General features: G+C 38.8%; 1 protein-coding gene across 4 annotated transcripts; it reads left to right on the top strand.

Annotated features, from left to right (window-relative positions):
- Positions 1-6593: 6593 nt before the first annotated feature.
- Positions 6594-11751, top strand: LOC138214920 (probable 2-ketogluconate reductase). Of its 4 annotated transcripts, XM_069176778.1 has the most exons (7): positions 6594-6722; positions 7008-7129; positions 8745-9123; positions 9295-9466; positions 9669-9847; positions 9929-10025; positions 10797-11751. In XM_069176778.1, the coding sequence occupies exons 2-7, from the start codon at positions 7013-7015 to the stop codon at positions 10951-10953; spliced, it is 1101 nt and encodes a 366-aa protein (XP_069032879.1). In that variant the 5' UTR covers positions 6594-6722; positions 7008-7012; the 3' UTR covers positions 10954-11751. The 4 variants fall into 4 exon arrangements, with proteins under 4 accessions (XP_069032879.1, XP_069032878.1, XP_069032880.1 ...); XM_069176777.1 differs by lacking the exon at positions 6594-6722 and having other exon boundaries at positions 6927-7129; XM_069176779.1 differs by lacking the exons at positions 6594-6722; positions 7008-7129 and adding an exon at positions 7738-8199 and having other exon boundaries at positions 10797-11750.
- The last annotated feature ends 39 nt before the right edge of the window (positions 11752-11790 follow it).

Here is an 11790-nt window from a genome sequence, read left to right as displayed (position 1 = left end):
CATTGCCAGAATTCACAATTGATTCAATACATCCAAAAAACAAACATAAAACACATAATTGCCTCAATATTCATCACACATGCATGCAAAGGCATTATCTTATTTCAATCATGTTTCTTTGTGTTAAAAGAGCAGGTTAAAGACCTTTATGCATAATTTATCCAATAACCGTGGATATTGGCACTAATGTTTGATGAACTTAATTGCATAAATGTTGAGCAAAAGTTTGAATATAGCAGGGGTGCTACATGCAGCAACAAAGTATGTTGAGATTTTGATGTCTGTTTGCAAACAGTTTTGTTGTTTATGTTGTTGCATGTGTGTTGCATAAGAGAAAAAATGCAAAAGTTTCCCATGTTTTCCACGTGACAAATATGATCACATGTATGATTGATGTTTACCACATGTTGTAACATAAGATAACATCGGACTCTACACACATTACACCATAAAAATGTTACAAGACTTCATGTTTCACATGGCCAAAATACATGATTAAAATGTGCAAAATCACGTGTCTTGTGATCTGCATTATTTTTTAAAAACCTTTTGATTCTCATGTTTTCTTTCTTTGTTGGACAAGTTGGCGGTGATCACTATCCACCTGTTTTATCTTGCAGTGATAACCGGGTCATTAGTTTGGGTTTAATGCAAATTAACGTTTCCAACCAATGCATTTCTGACAAAACACAGGAGCACCTGTGACACTAACGGGGGAAGGTAATGTACCATTGATCGTCTCTCTGTCATTGGCCTTTACTCAGCAGACAACACCGTTATTCACTCTTAACAGAGGTAAGAGCTCATCAGTGGGTTTGACCCTGGGGGAGAGTACCTGAGTACTGTTTGAAACTAACACTGCAACCTCCGACTAATAGGTTGGCATAACATTGATCTGACTGGCTGTGCACTGAAAAGCAATCCCCCAACTCCCAACTCTGCACATACACATAGACACCAGGTAGACCTGGTGTGCCACAGCTCAACAACCAAGAGTCTTTGAACTGGACAGCCACCTTCAAAACCAGCCGACCCATGGCTCGACACGTACTCTGTCATTAGGTAACAGCGGCTTTACAGACAAGGCTAAGTAGCTGCTGCTGGATGGAGAAGCCAATGAGCTGCACGGAAGACAACCAACAAACTCTTCCCACTGATTATCTGGTACTTAACTCGACAGAGCCAACCATGTGCTGTTCTGAAGCTGCTGAGGAGTGTGGCCAAAGTTTCAAGGTGAGCAAAGTTTACTGGCAGCCTTCCCTCCAGCGAGGATCATGATGTTATTGATGACAAGCCATTGAAACCTTCATATTGAAAAAGTCACAAATACTCCACAATAAGACTGGGAGGTAAAAGTGCATCACAATGTCTTTGTTGGTGTTTTTAGTTCCCTGCTCAACAATTTAATTTTCTCATTTTCTAACAAAAGTGAAAGTTTCTCCTGAAATGGGCCGAACCACGTATTGATATGACTATGATCAGCAGACAAAGCATAGTTGAGTGGACACCAGAGAGGAGCAGATGATTCTCCCGCAGTCAGGAAACAAGACCAGCTTTCACTGAGTTGACCTGGGACTTCACCGAACAGAGCTGTGCGTCATGAGCAGCAGACTAATGCTCAGGCTGACTGGATTACCCAGCAGGTGAATTTATTCTCAACCAGAACATGCTGAGATTTGCTTCTTGAGCCTCTTCAGAATCATTGAAGATGCACAGGTGTCAACTTTGTATTTTACAGTGTGTGTGTGTGTGTGTGTGTGTGTGTGTGTACATGTGTGGTTTCTGTTACTTCTGCAAGACACTAGCACCTGCAGGCGAAATCCTCTGAACTTGTCTAAGAACAGCCCAGGAGAAAAAAAAACACTTAGGAAAGCTTGAGTCAATAAAGACAAGTGTTAAAACTGTCACATGGTCTTTATTTTGCTTTTAATTGGTCAGAATATTGTCCTGCTAATGTCCTCTGGTCAACATGATGTCCCCGTTATTCAAGTAGAAAGAGTTGATCAGGAGATGTTAGCACAGAGAAGGAAATGGATTTACTCATTGACATACTGTAAGTGGCCAAACACAGGCTGGTGCAAACAAACCAAAACTACACTAGATTTTCTATATGGCAATTAAAAAAATAATACTGGGCTCACAGTTCTTCAATAACTTCACAAACAACAGAAACAAATACATAGCAGGATCCGGAAATACTTATGAAGCATGGAGTTATGCATGCATGTAAAAATATATCTTTATACAGACAAAAATATAAATTTCTGAAAAGATAAAAGCCAACATCTTTCATTGTTGTTTGAACACACAGGTTCTGTATGTAATGTGGTTGAATAGAAAATACCTTCCTTAAGTACAAGTGCAAAATAGCATGAAATGGAAATGCTCAAGAAAAGTGCAACCTAAACCCAGCAAATGTGCTGATTGTTTAAAACATGGTAGAATAAAATAGACTCACCCAACAGTACATAAAGCAATTATAATGAATAAAATGCTGTTCACAAAATGATAAATAAATACATGGTTTAACATAACATGCATGAGCCATTTGTCTGCAAAATTGGTTAAATCTGCTGAAAATACTTGTTGCATCTGATAATGAACTTTAGATTGTAAGATTTGAACAGAGCACCTTTAGATTATCTTTAAACTGTTGTATTGCTCTTTTTAAGTATTCAGCTCCTCCATCACTGTATTATGGTACCAGGGTCTATAAATGTGTTAAATGTGTGGAGTAATAACAGCTATTGATTACAGATTTAAAGAGAAAGAGGATACAGCGCATGAGTTTGATGATGTTTGTGGGGAAAATAAACCTATATAGAAAAGAAAATTGAAAATGCTAATTCAAAGCACAGTTATCTGTTCAATTTAATGATCTATTAAATGTGCTAATTATTCATACACAGTACATTGACTGACAAATGTTGTTTCTTTACAGATGACTTTTGAAATTTACAGCAGAAAAGTGAAAATAAATAACATTTTCTTTGTCTTGTTTTTTTGCAATTTATTTCTGAAAAAAGTGGGTAAAACAACACGGCATAAATATATTAATGCGTTGTTGCATGAAAAGCAACTACACCTTGACTTTGGAGCTCCATGGTTATGCTGAGTCGGGATGAGCCTGTGAACTCACATCGTCAATCAATTATAGAGAGTTTACTTCAGGACCTTTCCCCTCACTGTCTCCTCTGTGCTGTGCCATGACAACTAAGACACCACAGGTCAGGTATAAAACTGTGACATGAGAGTCTGACATGCAACGTCATAAATTCTGCCATAATGTGCCATGAAGTGAGGGATGGTAATAAAACTGGCGCTTGGTGCATGTTACTTCAAATAAAACGTCTCCTTTGACCGCCTGATGTGACATTGATCATACTTCCATGTGATCAGAGAAGAGCACTGATAACAAGATCCAAAATGCTGTGTAATGAAGCAGAGGTATTACTGCTGTGTCTGCCATGTGAGTCAGCACTTTGCTAAAAGGCCACCTGCTGTCAGACGTGGCGGCAGATGGAAGTAGAGCTTGCCTGGAGATCTGAACTGGCTTAATGAAAGCCTAAATGACTCCTGACCAGTTGAAAGAAGGAAAGAAGGCAGCCGCCTCATAGACATCAGGGGGGGGGAGGGCTAGTACATCTTGAAGGGAGGAGCCAGTGAAGATCTGGAAAGAGCAGAGAAGGAAGGAGAAGTCAAGGAGCAGGGAGGTTTGGGGCGATGCCCATGCAGGGGACAGGAGGGTGGAGAGGTCGAGAAAGAAGTGAGGGAGGTGGGGAGGGATGACAAGACACAGGTGTGAGGGAGGATTGAAAGCACAGAGGGAGGAGAGGAGGAGGAGGAGAAGACACCTGAGGTTAAGATTATGCGACAGTGAAGAGCAGGTAAGCTGCTGATCTGCAGCTGCCTTTGCACACATGACCTTCCCTGATGCTCTGATGCAGGAACACACACACACATATAGGCAATGGCATCAAAGCTAACTCTCCATCCTCTCCAAAAGACGAGAGAGTGACTCAATAGCATGTTCACATAATTAATGATCTCATGAACTCACACTTGATCAACACGGTTGCAGAATAATTAATAATTGCAGCCTCTATGTGTCTATGTAAGGGATACTTTTGTGAATGAGCGTGCATGCTCTGCAAACCTTTACGGCTCAAACAAAACACTTTTCTGTCAGTTAAGTGATAAAAGAATTTGAGGTCATCTTAAAAACTCAGTTTCGGGAAACAACCAATCCAATTCATCTCAATTAGAAAAAAGAGGCAAACAACAAATTGCAGAATAATCTCAAAAGTAATTTAAACAAAAGAGATTTAGCAAACATTAGAATAACAAGAATTTTTAAAAAAAAATCATAAATGTGTTGTAACTTTCACAATATAAATGTATTTTAAAACAGAATGAGAAATGTTGTAAGTAAAATGTAGACAAATCAACTCAAATCTACTTATTGGCTTTATTAATCTTTTGTTGTATGAAATGTTCCTGTCAGGTATTGCACAAAATGGTTTTCAACTTTAGGGTCCAAACATTAATCAGACAAGATGATTAAAGAGAGAACAAAGAAAAAAATATGCTGAAAAGAACTGTATTTATTTTTTTTATAGGTACTTTTCAGTCATCCACATATTTTTCCAATAAATTATCACTTTATCTCTTTCATCCTGGTGAAGATGAATATATGAACTAAAACCGCCAAAAGTCTCACGTCCACACCAAAACTTCATATTTGTTCATTTCCATGAGTGACAAGAAGATGATCACAAGGAAAAAGGGATGTAAACCACTGTCCTACCCAGTGCTGCTTGTTTAGTGTAGATTCAAAATGTTTAATGTGTTGTTGCAAATACAAAATTGAAGCCCTCAGCAGAGCTGAGTTTCAGCAGTGAAAATCCTCCAACAGGTCTTGATGCTGCCACATACAGTCGCAGTTTAATGTCTTAGTGCCATCTGGTGGTTAGATGTTCATAGATGTTTACGTGGGAGTGAAGGATGAGTCTCATTACGTCCCCTTACGTTCGCCCGATATGTTAATACTGGCTGTGTTCTTCTTTCCACCACATCTACTCCCACCATATGAAGCTGATATTGGAGCTGGAGACAGCTCAAAGTCTCAAAACTGGATACAGGATTATGTCTAACTGTTTTAAAAAAACACTTTTTGGACCCTGATTCAAAGATCATACATCCACAACAAGAACTGACCTGATAAAACAATACTTACTTTCAATACAAACTTGTTTGCTCCCAACTATTACCTGTCAAACATTAAATAATATTTAGTCTCTTTTAACATTTTCTTTCAATGTGAACTTCTTGTCAAACCAAATCTCCAAATACTTGAAACACTTTACTTTTCTAGTTCTCTAAATAGTGTCTAAGAATGATTTTTTTTTTTCATTTATTTTCTTCATCATGAAGATAAGACAAAACTACCTTTGTCTTGATAACAAAATCTAAAGCCCCAGTCCACATGCCTCCACTTTCTCTCTTGCTTGCTGTAACTTTAAGACCATGTAAACTCTGTATTTGTATTATTTATAGTGAGACTCTAAATAGACCTGCCTATGCTGCTAAATATTGTATTTATGATAACCGAAAACCATATTGGTCTTATTTATACGTTGAAAGATTCCATTTTCTTCTAAATAATTCCAGCTAAAATCCTATTCTTACTGAAACTTTCCAATCAGTGTTAATCCATCTCTACATTTTCTCTTACTCATTTGAAGGAACTAGGTTGTTTATCCCTCTTTGGCACATCATGTAATAACTTTGTTAACTTCAGCTTTAGTGATTTCAGGTTTTAAACACAGTGCAGGATCTATAGTGCTTCTTCCTCACATAAATCCAATGTCATAACACTTTAATTTTCCTTTGGTCTTGAAATAATCTAATTTACCTTTCATTATTAATTTTTCCTCATATTTTTGCCTGCATGATATGTTGGAGCTATCGATCTATAACTCTTCGCCAAGTTTGGATCTTTACAAAGAAGAACAATTATGGATTCTTTCCATTGAATGGGAACAATCCCACTTATATACAGCTTTAATTCTTTACTCCTTTCAATAAGATTCTTTAACATTAGCTTATTTGATTTTTCCCTAGAGTAACACATTATACTGAAACAACGACAACAACCCTTAAAAACCATTAAGAAAACTCTTAAAAATACCCATTAAAAACCCCTTTTTAAAAAAACCTTAGGAAAACGGCTGTAAATTTTTTTTACCGAAAACATATTCTGCTCTTCCAATTATTATTTTCTGTTTAAGGGGCTTAGCTGTCTCTTTTGGGTAATGTATGTTTTTTTCTGACAAAAATCACTTTAACATGATGAAACTATATTATGAGGAGACCTGATTGTAAAAAACATGTGACCCAAATATAACTGGTTTCACCTACTGTCTCTTTATGGGCAGTGGGGTAGTTTATGACCTTTGATCATTGTTCCACCGCATTTTGTCCACCAATCAACATGCTGGAGCCTCCGCCTGCCCACTCACTGTGTTTAGTGAATTCCTCCCCTCCTCTCCTCTTCATGCCCGAGGGTGCTTACAGATCAGATTCTTACGTTTAGCCGGTTAATCTTCATGAAATGCAAATGATAGGTCAGAATTTATTTAAGAGCTGGTAGTTGTTTTTCTGTTCCCTCACTCTCCAGTTTCTACTCCAGAGTCAGGGAACAGCTGGGCTGAAACCAAAAGGTGAGAGCTTCATCAACTTCAGTGCAACTCAATTTTGGTCTTGCCTAAAGTATCTCACTACTAAAACTTAATTATTTCATGATGCATTTTCTCTTTTAGCACCTTAAGTTTGTTTGAGATAGTTGAGTTGACCCACAAGTGTCGTGTTAATAATTCATTTAAAGCAGTTTGACCTATGGACTTCCATTGCATGCACTAAACAAATTGTACACCGCTTGCACTACAGGTGTATAATGCACAAACTAAAACTCTTTATTATTATTTTCAATATCAATAATTTACCAGCCGGAATGCAGTGTCTCTGCTATGTCCAATGTGTGAGGCAACTGTGGGCTCCAGCACAAGCATCCCGTGTTCTCAAAGTGACAAACCTGCACAGATCTGTGCGCCACCTGCAACACAAAAAGGTATCATAATAATAATACTGTTGACTGTGTTTCTTGGTTGTTTGTATATAATATATATAGATATATATACTGTACTGTATATACTGTATATACTGTGCATTTTATATTTTATATTTATATTTTATATTTTTACTGCTATTTTACTGCTATTTTATTGCTTTTCTATTGTTCTATTATTATCTTATTGCTTCTGTATGCTGCTGTAGCGAAAAATTTCCCCCTCGGGGATTAATAAAGTAACTACCTAACCTAACCTAACCAAACCATAATCCAGTTTGCAATTCACAGCCGTCCTTACTGTTTTAGCAGCTGCTGTGGTCTGGTGACATATGGTATTAAAGTAAATAGTATATGGAGGGTACAAACTTTAGATGAAAGAGGATAACCGGGCTGGTAGGTAATTTTATCAATAAGTATTGTGTATGTTATAATAACGTCAAGTAAAATACTGTTTATACATGTTAAATAAATATGTTTTGTAATAAAGTGGAATAAAGAAAGTTATAATAAAATTACAAAAAGTACTGTTTTAATTGAATGAATCAAAGCGGAAGTTAAAGGTGCTTTTATTCCGAAGCACCCAGAAGTGAAGTGATTGTGAAATTGAAGCTTCCGGTTAGCAGTCGGACGAACAGGTAGCTGTTAGCGGAGAGTTAAACCTAAAGGTTTATTGGCTGTTTATTGGATGTGAGGAAGAAACCGACGAGTTACAGCCGTCGTTTGAATAAACTAACAGCTCCGGTTAACGCGGCGATGTGAACAGGTTGACATTACAGGCCGTCATTACGCAGGAATCAGCGTGGTGATTAAAACATTTACGCTGAATCGATTTTCCCCTCAACCCACACAATTCAATATCAATTTTCTTTTGTTATCTGGATTATTACTATTAATAGCGGCAGGAGAAGCTGTTTTAGTTGTTATATCGCGACACGTATTAGTTTGTAAAAAAAAAAAAAGCTCTTACTTTGAAAATCCTTTATTACTACTTCCTGGTTGGACAGCAGAAGAAAACCTGAAGAAACAAGTAGTACTCGTTTAGACTCAAGTTTTTATTTTCCCCAAATCCTGTAAGTGTTTATGTTCAGTGGGAGTTCTAATAATTAATATTCAGCCTTTAAATGTGTTGCTGATTATTATTGATAACAATGTATTAATATGTGTTTAATTAATGAGAAGTGGTTTTATTAACGTGTTTTGCCTATGTGTCAAGAATAAGTGTAATTATTGGTAACTTAACTAAACGTACATTTATTAGTTAACTGAACCAATTCGGGAGAAAATATGCTGTCTGTAAATAATGGAAAAGGTAGACTTTTTTTTCCCTTTTAACTATAATGCGATAATGCAAATGTCGTTTAGGGAAATATTTAATTTAAGAAGATTCACACCACTCTTGGGTCTGTACGAGAAGCTGTCAGTTTGTTCATCAGAGTATAAAGCCTAGAAACATGTGGAAACAGCTATAATTTTCTGGGGTCTCTGTTGGTTGTCTGTTACCATTTGCTATAATTCGAGCATTCGAGTTGCCGGTAGGTGGATTTAGTTACCTTTGGACAGAGCCAAGCTTCTGATCCGAGTCTCCGTTTTAACACGCGTGCTTCGTTCCCACCAGGTGATGGCAGAGGACAAACCGTGGGCTTTGGTCTCGGAGGAGGGCGAGCAGAGTTACTTCAAACAGGTCATTGACATAATAAAACAACACTTCAACATCATCTGCCACAGAGACTTTTTACAGAACCCACAGCTGCACGGCCCCAAAATCCAGGCCATGTTCGTGTGGAACTGCTGCCCTGCCGCTGAGCCCTCGCTGCTCGCTGCACTCCCGTCATTGAAGGTGGTCGCCAACGGAGGGGTGGGCATCGACCACCTGGATGTGCCGTACATCACCAGTCTGGGCGTGAAGGTGGCCAACACGCCTGGTGTGGTGAGCGATGCCACCGCAGACATCGCCATGGGTCTCCTTCTGGCTTCAGCACGAAAGATTGTCCAGGGTGAGGTCAAAGGTTAACTGAATCCCCCAAAAAATGAGTCCATAACCTAAAACATGATGGCTAATGTGGATAAACTGTTAGACAGACAGAAGAAGAGGGAGTCAGAAGCTTTTAGACTCCCGAGACATTTAGAGACGTCTGAAAAACATTTACACGTACGTCTCCTTGTAGGTCACCAAATAGCTGTGGACCCCGAGATCACCCAAATGCCACAAGGCCTGATGGGAGTTGAAGTCACGGGCTCAACTCTGGGCATCATCGGCATGGGACACATCGGATACAAAATCGCTCAGAGAAGCAAAGGGTTCGACATGAGGATCCTGTATCACAACAGAAGCAGAAGGTAAAAGGGAAAACATGATGGCTAATGTGGATAATTTGGGAGTTTGTTGAACAAATGTCACCTCAGAATCCGATAAAGGACCAGAAGAAGGCCTCGCTGCAGTCGGTCGTAAAGTCCGTACATGCTGTATGTGACGATCGAAGCCGGAAGAATCAAAAAGTCTGTGTTCATGGAGAGGTGGGTGATTTTTGGTGCTGTTCAGGAGTGTGGAAGACGAGCAGGCGGTGGGAGCGAGTTACTGCAGGAACATGGACGACCTGCTGCAAGAGTCCGACTTCGTCGTGCTGGGGGTGAACCTGAGCCCTGAAACCAGCGGGCTGATCGGCCGCAGAGAGCTGTCGCTCATGAAGCCCACCGCAACGCTCGTCAACGTCAGCAGAGGTGTGTGTTTCCTAGACGTTTATAATCCTGTTTTCTAACACGGGGATCTTTAGTCTGACTTTGACTCTGTTCGTGTTTCAGGTCTGGTTGTGGACCAGGATGCTTTAGTCAAAGCTCTGCAGTCTGGAACAATTGGAGCTGCAGCTTTAGACGTGACTCACCCTGAACCTTTACCCAGGTATCACCTCTGAGACACAACACCATGCCGATGCACTTCATACATGAACGTTCCTCCACACGAGGGCCGTCCGCACCTTCAATACGGTGTCGAAGACAGAACTCCAATTAACTTCAAATAAAGACTATCGTTCATTTATGTTTTTATGTGATGCAGTACTTTTACGATTGATTTCTAGTTTATATTAATATTCTGTCCATTCATGCAATTACATTTACATCTTTAGAGCTGCACTTGTCATTGATTTTTTTTTTCGGGGCATTTATTCGTTTAAGTAAATAAATGTTTATTAAGTGGTTATATCTTTAACTGAATGAGGTAACACAGCGGTGACTGAGGCTGAGCTGCACCAATGAAAGCCCTTTCACCGTCATAATAACGAAACTGACTGTCTTCACACTATTTGGATCTCCTGCAGGTTAAGTCCAGTAACACATCTGTAATTACCGTTTATCGCCACAGGTGTCGCCAAAGACAACAAAACAGATCTTCAAGATTGGAACTTTAAGAAAAGTTGGTGGAAATTAGAAATAAAGCTAAAGAGAGGGAGAACAGTGGACAATGTTTTTGTTTTTTTTCCCCTGGACATTTTCCAACCTCTATGCAAGCATGGATTAATAATGTATACACAACAAGCTGAACGTGAAAGATCTGCAGCTACAAGGCGGTCTTTATTTTTAACCTCCCCCGAAACCATTAATTAAATGAAAGGAAGCAAAAAAGTGACCTCTTCTGACTTCAAACACCTCCTCTGCTTGATTTCCTGTGCAGGGATCATCCTCTCCTCAGCCTCCCTAATGTGCTAATCACGCCCCACATTGGCACCAACACGTGCGCTACAATAAAAAAGATGGTACTGCGGATGGTAGAAAATGCTGTGGCAGCTGTGAACGGCCTTCCTGTTCCCAATGAAGTCGAGCCGAAATGACACCGATGGCACGCTACATCCGTCTTCGCTGACGTCGTCACTTCTTTTGTTTCACTACCACATAAAAGAAGAAGCGTTTCTAGTACTCATGGTTTTGTTTTTATATCTGCGGTTGGACCTGGGACATGGATTAGTAGAAGCTTTGGGTTGTCTCAACACGATCTCTGATGCCGAACAACATCATTGTTATATTCATTTCAAACTATCAACGACTGACAATCCTTTTGTTGGCAACAATTAAAACTCCACTCGTAAATATTTTACTTCATAAAATATAAAGCAACAAATACTAAACACGATTTTAAAAAAAACCTAAATCTCCCTGCCACAGTGTGAGCACGGCCGTCCAGTCTGTTTTCACATTATTCTCCCTGTTTATTCTGTAGCTTTGTCTAATTCAAGCTCATGAGATGGAGTTTAGTTCATCTTGTACAACTACAAAAATTAAAAGAAATGTTGCCGTCATTATCAACATTATAATGTCGAATGAATGTAGCTAGCCTACAATAATTGAATATGTTGAAATGTATTCTTATTGCTGGCTGAAGATTTATGTTAATCATTTATAGTAATTTTTATGCGTTTCCACTGAGGTGATTTGCAAATAACACTGAACACACAATCATATTAAAATAATGAAAATGATGCTCTAGTGTTTTGTTGTGCCATCATTTTGCATTGTGTTATAACATATTTCTTTCCTTGCAATGTTTAGATTTTACTATTCGTTTTTATCAGGCTTAATATAACAATACTTCTTGAAGGTGAGTTCAATGTCAATTTTAATGGATAAATAAATGAGAGCTTCCTCTAAAACAGTTGTATTAAATTATTATC

This window comes from Embiotoca jacksoni, unplaced genomic scaffold (genome assembly GCF_022577435.1).
Source record: "Embiotoca jacksoni isolate LCO1_2020_lvr unplaced genomic scaffold, fEmbJac1.0.p SCAF_7, whole genome shotgun sequence".
Classification (NCBI taxonomy): domain Eukaryota; kingdom Metazoa; phylum Chordata; class Actinopteri; family Embiotocidae; genus Embiotoca; species Embiotoca jacksoni.
Note: the sequence above shows the minus strand (reverse complement) of the source record. Positions and strands in the feature narration are given on the sequence as shown.

Coding starts and splice junctions, on each gene's coding strand:
- LOC138214920 (XM_069176777.1), top strand. CDS start 6,956: ATGCACAAACTAAAACTCTTTATTATTATTTTCAATATCAATAATTTA. Junction 9,124..9,294: donor AGCACGAAAGATTGTCCAGG/GTGAGGTCAAAG, acceptor GTCTCCTTGTAG/GTCACCAAATAGCTGTGGAC. Junction 9,467..9,668: donor TATCACAACAGAAGCAGAAG/GTAAAAGGGAAA, acceptor GGTGCTGTTCAG/GAGTGTGGAAGACGAGCAGG.